This window comes from Lacerta agilis, chromosome 1 (genome assembly GCF_009819535.1).
Source record: "Lacerta agilis isolate rLacAgi1 chromosome 1, rLacAgi1.pri, whole genome shotgun sequence".
NCBI classification, from domain to species: domain Eukaryota; kingdom Metazoa; phylum Chordata; class Lepidosauria; order Squamata; family Lacertidae; genus Lacerta; species Lacerta agilis.
In genome coordinates, this window is record NC_046312.1 from 127,415,839 (window position 1) to 127,430,814 (window position 14,976).

Genomic DNA, 14,976 nt, shown 5'->3' on the forward strand with positions numbered 1-14,976 from the left:
TGGGCTTACCGATCAGAAGGTCGGCGGTTCGAATCCCCACGACCGGGTGAGCTCCCATTGTTTGGTACCAGCTCCTGCCAACCCAGCAGTTTGAAAGCACGTCAAAGTGCAAGTAGATAAATAGTTACCACTCCGGCGGGAAGGTAAATGGTATTTCCGTGTGCTGCTCTGGTTTCGCCAGAAGCGGCTTAGTCATGCTGGCCACATGACCCGGAAAATCTGTCTGCGGACAAACGTCGGCTCCCTTGGTCAGTAAAGCAAGATGAGCACTGCAACCACAGAGTCGTTCACAACTGGACTTAACTCTCAGGGGTCCTTTACCTATACCTTTAAGTGATTCCACTGAAATCAGCGGGACAAGTTAGTTGTGATCCAAACCTTTATCACCAGCCTGTTTATTCTTTATTACATAAGCACTGCACAATTTGTCTTTTGAGCCCAGGAATTTCTCAAGCTGGGAAGGTTAGCAATAACAGCATGCAATCCCAGGGGCTGAGGTGGGGCTTCTCTTAGGGAAGGCAGCAATACTCGTGAGCACTGGGGATTCATCCGGTGTTGTGGTCAGCCATGTTGTATATACAGCAGAGTATGATGGGCTGAGGTGGGGCAGCAGGTATCAGCTCCATCACCCACTTCACATCCCCAACCACATCACAGCTGAGTAGAGTTGCAGGAATAGAGGTGTACAGTCCCCATGAATCTTGAATCCATAGAATAAAACTGTTGAGGGTCCCCCCCCCAAAAAAAACTTTTTTGTGTGGAAAAAACAGGCATTCATGGGAAATTTGAATATATGCCACGCTACTTACTTTATCAAAGGTCAAATGGCTTAGCTGCTTTAAGAATATGAAATGTATTATATATGTGCATACAATTATACTGGGGTATATTCATTAAATGTATAAGTATATATGACTTGGGGTTCAACCCCACCAAACAACTTTGAAATTTTATGTTGTGAACCACCCTGTGATCTTCAGGTGAAGAGAGGTATACAAATTTAATAAATAATAATTATAACAACAACAATGATTATGGATATATCCAGTATTATAGATGAAGCTGCAAACTGTTGTACCTTAATGTACCTAGTTATGTTTTGGATTTTGCCAGCTGGGAAACAAAGAGAGGTGAGAAACAAAAAGAAAGCTGTAATTCCTAAAATTAATGTTTGGCAACAAGGATTCTTTGGGTTAAAGGTATTCTGTGTGCACAGCCTTCAGTTCTTTCCAAAGAAACCAATATATCCTTATTTATTTTGTATCTTTACAAACTTCTTTCTCTTTTAAGTAGAAGAGTAAAGTTGCCTAGGAAAAAAGATAAAAGTAAAGTCTATTCAGAATGGCATTAAATATGAAGGGAGCTAATATTATTATGATAAGATCAGTGAAATTTCTTACAGGGGTTTGCCCATCTATAAATTCCCAATGAAGTCCAGCTGAAGAGGAGCTGCTCAGGCAAACGTCTATGAAATTAGAGTCATGGAATTGTAGAGTTGGAAGGGACCCCGAGGGTCATCTAGTCCAACCCCCTGCAATGCAGGAATCTCAACTAAAGCATCCATGACAGATAGCCTTCCTAACACCAATAAAGGAGAATCTATCACCTCTCCTGGGAGTCTGTTCCACTGTTGAGAAGCTCTTATCATCAGAAAGTGATTCCTGATGTTTAGTCAGAATCTCCCTTCTTATAACTTGAATTCATTGATTTGGGTCCTACTCTCCAGAGCAGGAGAAAATAGCCCTTTAGATATTTGAAGGTGGCTACCATATCTTCTCTCAGCATCCTCTTATCCAAGCTAAACATAATCAACTCCCTCAACCGTTCCTCCTAAGGCTTGATTTCCAGACACTTTATCATTTGCACATATTCCAGGTTCCAGATTTTCAATATCCTCCTTAAATTGTGGTGCCCAGAGCTTGACACAGTACTCCAGGTGTGGCCCAACCAGGGCAGAATAGAGCAGTACTATGAGTTCACTTGATCTGGACACTATACTTCTGTTGGTGCAACCTAGAGTAGCATAAGTATCATGTTGTACTTGTGGTCTACTAAGACTCCTAGATCCTTTTCACATGGCAAGCCATGTGTCCTCCATGGAAGTTAATATTATTTTGATAAGATTAATGCAATGTCTTATGGGGGGAAATTGACTTGGGGGGAAAATTGAAGTCAATTTGAGGCGCTTTGCTGAAGTAAAAAATCCATAGCCCTTTCATTGTAAATTAAAATATTTATTAAATTGACACTCTTTCTTTGGGGAGTTTCACATGTCTGCAGTTGCTGTGTTTTCTTGATTGAGCCTGCTTTCTTTGTACAGATTGACAGCCAGAAGCTAAATTTCCGAGAGCATGCTAAGGCCCGGGTAGATCATGGAGCCGAGATCATCACGCAGTCACCAGGCAGATCCAGCGTGGCTTCCCCACGGAGGCTCAGCAACGTCTCATCCTCTGGAAGCATCAACCTGCTTGAATCTCCTCAGCTTGCTACTCTCGCTGAAGATGTCACTGCAGCCCTAGCTAAACAGGGCTTATGAATTTGCTTCATTTAGCAGTGTTTGAAGTAATAATATTTAGGCATGAGCTCTTGCCAGGAATGGGCTCTGAGCAGGTGTTAACATTCATTCTTTACCATGTCTAAAATTAAGTCACATCCCAAGACTGTAGTAACCATAAAATAAAAACTGGGGGAAAGATATATATAGATGCAGAAATTGGCCTGATTTCCATTTACAGCAGGAAGACACTGGCTTTTATGTGGGTACAATTGCAGTATATTACATTGGACAATAATTGTCGCTCTGCCCTGTCTTGCATGGAGTACTGTACTATGATACAATGCATTTTTACCTTTCATGTGCCTGAAGGCCATCCATCCACCACTTTTTGAGGAGCCTTGTTAAATACCTTGAGTTGCTCATTTTACCATTTTGTTGATGGATGGAATTAAGGAACATCTCCCATTGTAATTTACTAACATGTTAAATTAAACTGGAGAGTCTGAGTACCAGACAGAAGGGCAAATAAAGAAGTCAAAGCTTCAAAAGGGGGTGTGCAGGGTTGGGTTATTTTATATAAATGGGTAGAAGAAAGAGTCAATTAAGTTATTAACGTTGTTGAACTTGGATAATTATGTCGGTGTATAGCTGATTCCAATAAATTATTTAACTAATAATTAAAGAAGGTAGTGGGGGGATCATATGAACTGTCTTGGGGAAGTGGCATTTTTCTTTTCTAAAAGCAGCTACTGAAAATAAGCAATGGAATTGTGTCTGATTAGAATGTTGGTTAAGCAGCTAGGTTTGTGTCTACACTACTGGTTTCACATCCTTTCCATCTGTTTGATACAGTATTATTATAGATATATATTTCTCTGTGGCCATTTGTGATACGCCCTCTCATACTTGAATATTCTACTTCTTTATTCACAGTATCTGTGTCTCTTGCACCCTTTGGTGTTGCAATTTTAGGTATGTAAAAGTAGATGTTAGCAGGGTTTTTATTTCCCTATTCAGACTTTAAAAAAAATACAAAAAGGCAAAGATCTTTTAGCATGAAATTGCTTTCTGTAACATCTCAAAACTGTGACCCTGTTTTAGTGCCAGATGCAAGTCTCTTCTGTGATACGAGAAAAAATACTCTCCCTTCTTTCTCCTGCACTTCCTCATTTTTTAAAAAAATTCACCATGACTATATGGGGTCCAAGTATCTTTTTTTTATTAAAAAAAAAACGTTTTCCAAAAAGATGGATTTGGATTCTAAATTAATAAAATAAAATAATGGTTCTGTTTTGGCATTTTTTAAAAAAATCCTGCAGTAAGAGTGGAATTTAAAGTTATTTATTTATTTATTTATTTTCTTTTGCTAAAGTTGAAATTCCAAGAAACAGTGGGGGAGATTAAACAGAAGTCATTCCATTCCTTTAATGGCATCTTTGCATAGATGTGCTCAGATGCCTCCGGAGAACGATGCTCTGGAGAGATGCATACATAATGCATGTTGATTATTGGTAACATAATTAAATAAGCTTCTTATACAGCATCACCAAGGTGATGGAACTGGTAAATAAATCTGCAGAATGCATATGTTGAACATAAAAAGTATATGACAAGTGTGTGTAATAAGAAATAAGACAAGAACACCTAGACATTAAAACAAGTGGAGTCTAGGGGATTTCCACCACTGCCACATGGACACTAAGAGAATATTGGTGGCATGGTAATATGACACATAAGTGGACAAATGTCTACTCATGTTATGTATGTTAGCTATGACTAGATGATAATAATTACTTATTTCAACCTGCAGATCGATTGCTCATTTCCTTATAAATTCACCTGCATAACATTTGCATGCTCTCAAGCTGAGCTGTACATGAACGGTTCATTAAGATGAGTTTACATGTTGGAAGCTTTTTGAAAAGGGCTACCTCTTAAAACCTTAATTTACAAAATATGTATCCGGTACTGATTTTAAAATGGTTTTTAAAGATAGAAAACATCAATGGTATGATCAACCATGAGTCTTGGTAGCACCGTAAAGACTAAAACAATTACCATGGCAAATATTTCAGGAACTAGAACCAAATTATCAGATGCACAGATCAGACTTCCAATATATTCCAGTACTGTTCCCTTAGTTATGGAGTTCCATAAAATTAAATTGGATCCTGAACATTAAAAAAGCTTTCTAAATGGCATCAGCTCTTATTTCTAATAGGTAAAACTTCAGCAGTGTGTATTGTAAAGCTTGTTCAAATTCCATGGAATGAATGAAAGCCTAAATAATACCCATCCTAAAAGCAATCTCATGTTGTAAGATGCCTCATTCAGTTTATGATGCAGTCATATAATTAATTTTAAAAAACTAGCTTAGACACCAGTGCATCAGGAGGACTCTTATGGCTGTGATGTTGCTTAGAATAATCGTACAAAATACAAACACTTAAGAACACAAGAAGAGCTCTGCTGGATCGGACTAGGGGTCCATACCACCACTGCTTCAGGAAAAAAAGGCAAAAGAACAGTATTTTTAATGAAATGTTGTCACTCTGACTCTATGCCATTGGTTCTTGCAGATTAGCCTCTCAGTGTTTTTACATCTTTTTCCAATCTTAGAGCGAGAGAGTGCCCAAGGTACTACTGAACCTCACGTGGACTGATGCTGATTGCCAGCCAGTCAGAACAGTGTTTAATCTGTGACTATTTTGTATTCTGCTTTTTTGGGATATAAACACATTCTAGATGGTGAAGTTATTTATTGAGTATATATGTCCAACGCTGCCGAGTCATTAATTTCATGCTGCAAATTTATCTTCCTCATCTTAAAGAGAAGTCCTTGTAATCGATAATCATCCTTCCATAGAAAGTTGCAGAATTTTGCTGAAGTCGTACAAGTTGAAGAGCCAGCAGGAGATCATGTTGTTATTAAAAGAAATGCACACACTATGTTACAGGACTCTAGATTTTCGCTGGGGTGGTAGTGGGGGGATCAGTCAAACCTCAACTTCCCATGCCTAAGCTTCATTTAAAAGCTAACGGCACAACAATTCAGGGGAAAGTTATCTTGTGCAGCAGCCACACAAGGGCACTGCTGTTCTTCATGTCAGCAAGATAACATTTTGCTGGATTGCGCCCTATTGCAATTATCAGAAAGCATGTCTTTGTCGGTTTTATGGAGCTGGCACTGTAACACTGACTAACGAGCTCTTTAAGTTAAATGAAGTAATGTGCACTTAGCAGTTTGTGGAGAAGATTAATAAAAACATGTAGGGCCGTTATAGATGGTTCAATCAAGAAAACATATGTCCCTCGGGATCCCTCTGTTTCTCTCTGCTTACATACCGTAGCATTTGCTTCTGTGTAATCCTAGGCATGATGAGACAAAAAACAGACAGGCAGACATTTTTTGTCCAGCAACAGTAGTCCAAGCTGCTAATTATAAGGATAGTCCTTTTGCCTACTGGGATATTATCTATAGAACATACATGGCATTAGACATCTAACCGTATGCTCTCCTATACAACTGCAACCTTTCTCTTCATAATGGCTGTTTGCAAATATCTGTGTCTGCCTAGTGTACAACCCGAAGGATCCAAAAACGTGGACCACCAAGTCATGATAAGCATGCAAGGGGCTTTTCTGCAGTCCTGAATTCCAGACTCCCTTCCAAAAGATATAATGCAAATCAACATACAAGAGGAAGCTGGAGGCCAAAGCTTCAACCTAAGCCAGGGCTGCAGCCCCAGAGCTGCTAGGCTGAGCTAAGCCCACCAGAGGCTTGGTAGACCCTCTGGTTTCACTGCCTCCTTAGAAGCGTAAAAACAGGGTAGTAAGTTGTTGAGCCCCCAAAAGGACACCCACCCGGGTGTGATCAGCTTGGTCGTGCAGGCCTAGCCAGAAACTGCAATAGAGCTTTCTCACTCACGCACAGCTGCTCCTAGCAAATTCCATTACAAATGGTAATCAGTTTTTTAGATTTGGTAAGGCCAGGGCTAACAGACATTTCAACTTTAGCAAAGAGAAACATAAAATCGCTTTCTGTGGGCTGGGATTCCCCCTCCCCCTTTCCTTTTTTTTTCAAAAAAGAAGAAGGAAACAACAGCAGGCCATTACAAAGCCTGTGTGGCCATTTCTTTTCCTGGCAATTCTAGAGCCTGTTATCATAAAAGAGGCATTTCTTGAATGGCTGGTGGTAGGTAGTTCATGTTTTTCAATCCAATTTGCAATTGTATTTGTTGCTGTATAGTGATTGTTTTGCAAAATAAAATCGCTTGTCATCTAACTGCTTGCACCCCGTCTTCTTTCTTTGCATTTCTCCTCTCCCAATCCCAGCCCCCCCCCAGTGGATTTCTTAATATATTGGCATCCTCACCTGATTTGTCTTTGCAAGTTTTCTTTTAATAATGACTAGTCAGTGGTGCAGATGGGCAGTTTGGCACTCTAGACCTAATGGCCTAAGGGGCCAATTCAGGGCCCTCGCCTGCACTTTTTTACTTCAGCACAGCGTTTCCTCAGAAGTAAACCCCCTTGCCTGCAGTGCGGCTGGCTCCCAGGTAGGTGGGCTTAGGATTGCGGCCTGCGTGTTCCTGGTCAAAATGGAAGCCTGCTTCTTCCTGAACTAGGAAAGCTGCTGCCCAGCTGTACCAATTCGAACAGAAATTTGACACTTGCAAGGCTGAACAGAAGGAAACAGGTAACGGGGGGGGGGGAACCTTCTAGTTTAAACTTCTCTCATAGTTTTCTATGTGTTGAAGCAAGTATTCCTCTCCCTACAGACTGAAGTGGATAGTGATGTTGGCAAGCCTAGTATTTGGGGTAGCTTGTGATGTTCGCCTCAAATATGAGGTGAGCATTAGGACCTAGCTATTGTTATCTGCCTCAGGTTTTAATCGGTCAGAGTCGTGCTTTTCTTGCCCTCCCCCCAGCTTCCAATATCTTTCCCTCCTTTTCCCATCCAACCCAATGAACAGTGCTGCTACTTCACAGAGAGAGAAAGATTTATTTGCAGTGGCCGCGGGCCTTCACAATTGGAGCAGGAGGCAAAAACATATGTAAGCAGGTAATATTAACCACAAAACTAAATCAAAGCACCAGCCATTGTAGTTTGTACATGGAATATAAACACTAAACAGGTAGAATTGCCAAGCTCCGGGGCCTTTTTCCCCCCAGCTGGAACTTTCTGGAACTCCATTCTGAACCGTAAGGAGAAAAGTCAAATAATAAGCGTGCAAATGTCCAGATTGAGATAGCAATAATGGGCCGATTAACTCTTTACACAGCACATGAACCACCATTTTGGCCTCTGCACAGAGGTATGCATTGGCAGGACGTCAGGGAAAGGAGGAAGGGAGGGGAGGCATTTCTGCCTCAATACACAAGATACATTAAAAAAAAACCACCACATCAATTGATCCTGGGAACTAGTTTACGCCTAACAGAGCTACAGTTCTCAATACGCTTAACAAACTACGCTTCCCCTGATGCTTTAGGGGAAGCTGTGTGTGCTCTTTTATGTATGGTGTTCACAGCTTACCCTTGTATTGTCCCTATCGGCCCGGTCACAAGTTGAATAACCAACAAGGTGCTACCAGGATGAGAGGAGGCTGCTGCTAAGTTGTGCAAGAATTATTTATAGGAAACGACCGCATAGAATCGGGATCCTACACCGTATTTTTCTGTGTGTCCCCATGTATAAAATGACCCTTATTTTTTTGAACCCCAAATTAAGAAAATCAACATTTTATGATTATGATGAAATGATTGGCAGTTCTGGTAGCTTCTTCATGGCAGCCGTAAGTAGTGTTTTTGTAACCCCTGTGCATTCCCCATCCAGGTATAAGACAACACCCAATTTTTGGCAGATTTTTTTAAAACAAAAAACATCTCGACCTATACATGGAAAAATACGGTAATTGTAAAGTTGGGAGGGATCCCAAAGGTCATCTAGTTCAACCCCCAGGCAATGCAGGAATCTCAACACATGGTCCCCTAACCCAATTTGAAACCATACTGCTCAGCTTTGCAAAATGTGCTAGCAGTTTTATTGCCACACCACTAGGATTGTTTCTAAAGGGAAGTGACAAGGCGCAGTTTTCACTGAGCACCCGCTGGCACACAACCCTTGTGAATGCAAAATGTTGGAAGGAAAAGGGCAGCTGTGGTTAAACACTGCTGCTAAGCAAACCACATTCCACACATGTTCGTAGGACTTGTCTTTATTAATTGTTGTGATGCTGCTTCCTGCATGAAAGCCCTGATAACAATGTTGTGGTTTTTTTTAATACTTGTGCCTGCACAGAAACACACACACACAAATATACAGAGCATACTGTCCGTGATGGTTTTTCCTCAAACAACAATTTGGCTGAATGTTCTATATCCTTGCAGTATAATCTAGAGTGAGGCAGGTTGTTGTTGTTGTTGTTGAAGAAGCAAACAAGCCACCAGGGGGTGCTTTAATAAGCATTTAGAAGGCTACTCTAAAAAGCCAACTCTTCAAAGCTGGTGATCTAAAACTGAGGACAGAACTGTGTGTGACATTACTTAAGCAAATCCATGTATTCACAGTAACTAGGTAGTAGGATGGTTGGTTTGATGCTTAGGGGAGAATTAGCAGGGGCAGGTTCCTGCACCTGCCATTTCTGCCCTGTAAAGTTGCCCCCCTCCCTGCAGGACTTAATTCCAGTCTTGGAGCCAAATGTGGAAAAATGGGTTAGAAACAACTGAGGAGGCATCTACAAGGAACAATTGATAGAAGTGGAGAGGTTTAATCATCCCAGCTCAGCCTGCTAATTTCTCCTTCCAAATACCCTCTGCCCCCACATCAGTGTTAGGAGGCAAACACAGGTAAGTGAAATCCATAAGGGCTGAGTGGGTTTGAGAACTACTTGCTTTGTAACACTCCTTTCGGGGTCCTGTCCCTTGTGCTTCTACTTGAAATGTAGAAATAAAACAGCTGCAAACAAGTAGGGGAAAATGAGACAGGCCTGCCCACAGAGTAGTAAAAGGTACTGTAAAAATATATTTTGGTGCAGTTTTCTCAACATCAAATATTTTGATCTAGTTCTACTTTGGTTTATATGCCCTAAAACTGATCCACCTCAACAAGACTACTATTTTTGCACAGATATTTTTAATTTGTTTGCTTGTTTGTACCCCACCCATCTGACAGGGATGCCCCAGCCACTCTGGGCGGCTTCCAACATATTGTTGTTGTTCAGTCGTTCAGTCATGTCCGACTCTTCATGACCCCATGGACCAGAGCACGCCAGGCACGCCTATCCTTCAAAAACATAATAAAACTTTTAAAAGCTTCCCTATAGACAGACATGAAATATGCTGAAGATATTGGTGCTTTTTGGTCTATAGAAAGGAATTGATTGACTTACCGGTAACATAATAAAAAGAGAAGGCAATTATTGGCAAGGCATGTATGCGGAAACTGAAGTCTTGGTACAGTCATCTCCCAGTTATTAAGACTTCAGAAAATACTTCTGGGTGGAGCAGGATGAATGGAATTTTGGTTTTGGTTATTTGGTTTTGGTTATTCCAACCATAGGCCATGCTGTATATTGAAAGGAGGCTTTCAGCTTTGCTGCTTTCCCACGAACTCTTCAGAGCAATAAAGTTGTTGCTTTGTTCAGCATTCATTTTGACTTGGCCCTGTACTAACCTTACAGTAGCAATGGAAAATATTGCCTTAGAATTGTTCAACACATTTTAGCAGAATGATTAAACTTGCCACATTTTCTGCAATCCTTCCCACATGCTGGGCAGGGATTTCCACTTTGGCTGATATCACACACACAGCATGCTGTTGTGCCACATCTTAACAGGGGTGTTTACCAGCGCTCTCTCCTTTATTTGAGGCTGAATATCCTTGATTTTGTTAGAAGTGCTTTTTCACTGTACGGTGTCGTGTGTGTGCTGCCCCTCAGAGCACTGTTAAAGAGTTTGTAGCTGCTTACTCTGTCTTGCATATACCCCTGCACACTCCATGGTTAAATCAGTGTTTTTCAACCTTTTTTGGGCAAAGGCACACTTGTTTCATGAAAAAAATCACGAGGCACACCACCATTAGAAAATGTTAAAAAAAATAACTCTGTGCCTATATTGACTATATATAAAGTAATTCTCTTGAATTTTTCAATTTTTCCCACGGCACACCAGGCAACATCTCGCGGCACACTAGTGTGCCGCGGAACAGTGGTTGAAAAACACTGGGTTAAATGAGTCTTTCTCAGTAAACTGATATGGCTTTATGCCATGTAGTGTTATCTAATACATGATACACACCATGAAAGCTTATGGTTTTGAATAGAAATTAAACCAGTCATCCACGTGTGGCATCTATGCTCTTCTTCACTCTGGGCAGGTGAAGAATTTGTGCCTTTCATACTTATTCATTCTGGGTGCTTCACATTAATTTATCAGAAAATATTTCCTTTATCTTCATTGCCATCAGAATGAAAATGGAAAAAATAAGATAAAGAAATGCCATATTGCAAAAGTGTCTAAAGCCAACTGAGCAATCTGTTGGTCCCAGAACCTGCCATGTTTCAGCAAATTGATGGTGTTTCCTGCTTGGCAGGGGGTTGGACTGGATGGCCCTTGTGGTCTCTTCCAACTCTATGATTCTATGAAGGGGAAGTGGATTCCAGGAGCAGAAAGTTGGCAAAAGTTCCAAATGAAGGATCCAAGCCCACAAAACGATTTTGGGGAACAAAATAGGTGATTGTACTTATCTCTACAAATGAGATACCAGTTGAGTGCAAAAATGTGCAATGAGGTTTTTCAAAAGGTTTAGCTCCTGAACTAATGCCATATTTTCTGCCCAGAAGCATCAGTGTGAGCTGAGTTGTTTTCAGAACCTTCTATAGCAATTGCTCAGTAAGGCAAATTTGGCACCAATCTCTCTTGGAAACACTGCCTTAAGTGTTTGTTAAAATTGGAATGTCTTTGCGGGCACAGCTGCTGCAACAGATAACTGGGAAATTGTAAGCTTTGAATACATACGTGTGTGTGTGTGTGTGTGTGTGTGTGTGCGCGCGCACACACACACACACACACACACACAGGTTGTAATGACCCCATAATCATCACAGTGTATTATGCTTTCCCACCACTTTCATATCTTTATTTGCGTAATCCGGGCCTTTTCTAATTATCTACTCCATATGTCTGGCTTTATGTTGTGCTAAATGCTATGGTAGCTGGATCCTGATTATTTACTGAGTGGGGGTAAGAAAGCAGTCATAAAACACAGCATGAAATGGGTATCATAGCAACTGCATGCCACTCTGTTCTGATTCTGCTGTAACAGAAGCAACAGAGAGGAATATCTGCTGGCGTGTAAACAGCTCTGCTGCAACCCCCTTTCCATCTAAAAGAGAAATATTTTCCCCAATGATCTGTTATGTGAGTATTGGACAGAATCCTTGCTCTGTCTGTTTTTTTGAATGATCTCTGAAGAACAGGCCATGGTGAGCAAGCTGCCGGCATGAGCCTGGACCATTTCTTATAGCCAGCACCATTTTCTTTCTGTTATATTGAGGATACTCAAATGGTGGCTGCGGCTTCATTGGAGTCCTCTTTGCACCGCCAGGGTTCAGTTTAAGAGCCAGTCTGCATGTTGCCATGGGATTAGCATCCCCATAGCAACTCTACCCCACTGCTTGGATGTATCATTTAGAACATATCTGTGCTGGCCCCAAGGGTTTGTCCATGAAGCGAGGTCCAAGTCCAGTCCTGGGTCTAGGGGTCCAAAGGAGGTCAGTCCGGCGGGGAGCAAGGCAGGGAGCAGGTCAAGGTCCAAGGCAGGTTCAGGCACAAGGTTGCAGGTTGAGCACACGCTTGCAACTAAGTTGCTCACGCAACTTGGGCTGGGTCTGGCTGGCTTTTATCTGGCCCTATGCTTAGGGCGGTCTCCCGATCCTCCGGAGACTCGCCTCTCCTCCGGGCCTGGAGGCGAGCACTCCTCCTGCAGACACTTAACTCCCTTCGCCTCTCTGCCCTGAGCCTCTGTAGCTCAGGAGAGGCTGGTGGGTTACTGGACCCAGGGGCCACCTCAGCTTCCTCTGAAGAGGCTGGGAGTGGAGCACCTGCAGGCAATGGGTCCTCCCTCCCATCAGGAGCCTGAGCAGACTCTGCTGATGCCTGCACCTGGGGATCCAGCACAGGTGGGGATCCTTCAGGCTCAAGCCCTGGCCCCGGCTCAGCTGGTTCTGGAGGCGGGGAATCTTGTGCAGGCTGGGATCCCTCAGGTTCAGCATCAGAGTCTGACTCCCAGGCCATCACAATATCAATGGATGAGTTGAGGTCATCACACTGAGTTTTTCCCAGCCCTGCCAGGGGAAAACCACTGATGAAGACACAACTGTCTCCCACACCTTTTTACCTCCCACTGTCACAAACATTTTATGCTTCCTCTTCCTCCTGCAAAGGGAAAGCTCTTCCTCATCAGTGTTCAAATGTATCTCCTTATCTGAATAAAAATGCTAGTCCCAAAAGAAAAGGGAAGCCTAGGACAGTTGTGGCTGATGACGAATGGGACCACTGGCACAGGAGGCAGGGAGACCAACTGTAGAGCCAATGTCAAAGGAGTGGTCAGTAATCACACAGTTCAAAGATGGAGCCAACTCTTTATTAGCAGAAACACGACCTCCACAGACTTGGTTGAGTGTCAGGCCTAATGAGCACAGCAGCTCATTTCCAGTGGTCTTCCTCCATGGAAATCAGTTGCCGAGATTGAAACACCCCCACCTCCTCGCAGCCCTCTAAGCCCCCTCCACTCCAGGGCTTTTTCCAAGCAATCAGAGAATGTGTGTCTGTGCAGTCAACCTTCCCTCCACCCTTTTCATGCCTCTTCTGGTTCTGGAACATGGGGGAGGGGGAAGGGAGTTCGTCAAGGGGGGGAGACACCCATAACCTTTCACCAGCCTGACTCATCTCTGCCTCTTGGTCTCCAGATCCAGATCACACTGAGAGTCTAAGAGCATATAATTTGTGCACACACAGGTTCAAGTTTAGCTGAATTCACATCTTCTTTTAGCACACCTTTAATTCAATTTCAGGGACGCGGGTGGCGCTGTGGTCTAAACCACTGAGCTTAGGGCTTGCCAATCAGAAGGTCGGTAGTTCGAATCCCCGCAATGGGGTGAGCTTCCGTTGCTCGGTCCCAGCTCCTGCCAACCTAGCAGTTCGAAAGCACGTCAAAGTGCAAGTAGATAAATAGGTACCGCTCCAGCAGGAAGGTAAACGGCAATTCTGTGTGCTGCTCTGATTTTGCCAGAAGTGGCTTAGTCATGCTGGCCACATGACCCAGAAAAACTCTCTGCAGACAAACGTCGGCTCCCTCGGCCAGTAAAGCGAGATGAGTGCCACAACCCCAGAGTCTTTCGCGACTGGACTTAACTGTCAGGGGTCCTTCAGCTTCACCTGTAATTCAGTTTCACACGGGGAAGTTTGCCTTGTGAAATGGGTGCTAAATGCAGTGAAGTACAGCGGCACAGAGGACTGTGGCTGGCTTTGTAGCATTCTGTCTGCTGCTGCTCCACCCCTAGTTACTGACTTGTTCCGTTGCTATGGAGGGAAGAGTTGAGTTATCCCTCAATGCAGGGATGCAGTGTATTGTGAGAACTTCTTGGTCCCTCGTTGAGGAAAGCAGATGGTTAATCTGGGTTCACAGTCTTGACAGTTTATTCATCCTGATAATTGTGTTGCTTCAATGAAGTCAATAAATTATTTCCCCGTCTTTGGAGTAATTCTGTTTCTCTAAAGAAAAAATGTCCAGCTGTTTAAAAAGAAAACTCTGTTGCTTTTAAGCTGTGACACCATCTATTGTGTGTAATTTCACACCGGAAAATAAAGATTAATCACATATGAGTAAGACCTGCAACAAAATGTTGCAGTGTATCCTTCTTACCTAATGCTCCTGTTCAGGATTCTAGCCAGCCATGCAGTGGCGGAGGAAGCCTCTTTGCTGCCCAGGGCGGCGGTGCAGAGGCACCCTCCTGGGGGCGGGGCACGGCGTGTGCGTCGTGACGTCACAATGCACATGGATATGGCATGGAGGTGAGGGGTCTGCCAGCAAGGAGGGGGCGTCACGCTTGTCGCTGTCATGACGCCCCCTCCTCGCTGGCCTGCCCCTCCCGCCGAAAAAAAGCCGCTGAAAGGGGGAAAAGGGGAAGCAAAGTAGGCACTTGAAAAAGCCACTGAAAGGGGGGAAAACAGGAAGCAGAGCAGGTGCGTTCAAGCGCCTACTTTGCTTCCCCTTTTCCCCCTTTCAGTGGCTTTTTTTGGCACTAGGCTCCCTGGGCGGAGCCGCAGCATGGAGGCGAGGGGCGGGCCAGTGAGGAGGGGCGCCCTCCTTGCTGGCCCGCCCCTTGCTTATATGCCACGGCTCTGCAGGCCAGCCAGCGCCGAAAAAAGTGCCAGCCGAGCGAGGGTTTGGAGGTGCCAATCGCGGGAGCGGGGCT

The 14,976-nt window shown here is 43.3% G+C and overlaps 1 protein-coding gene across 38 annotated transcripts in view; it reads left to right on the plus strand.

Annotated features, from left to right (window-relative positions):
• Window positions 1-2,699, plus strand: part of MAP2 (microtubule associated protein 2) — a 186,709-nt gene extending 184,010 nt beyond the window's left edge. For all 38 annotated transcript variants that reach the window (XM_033170369.1, XM_033170438.1, XM_033170504.1 and 35 more), the window contains one exon: window positions 2,321-2,699. In XM_033170369.1, coding sequence (XP_033026260.1) covers window positions 2,321-2,536 — 216 coding nt within the window. In that variant the 3' untranslated portion in view covers window positions 2,537-2,699. The remainder of the gene's footprint in view (window positions 1-2,320) is intronic.
• Window positions 2,700-14,976: the final 12,277 nt, after the last annotated feature.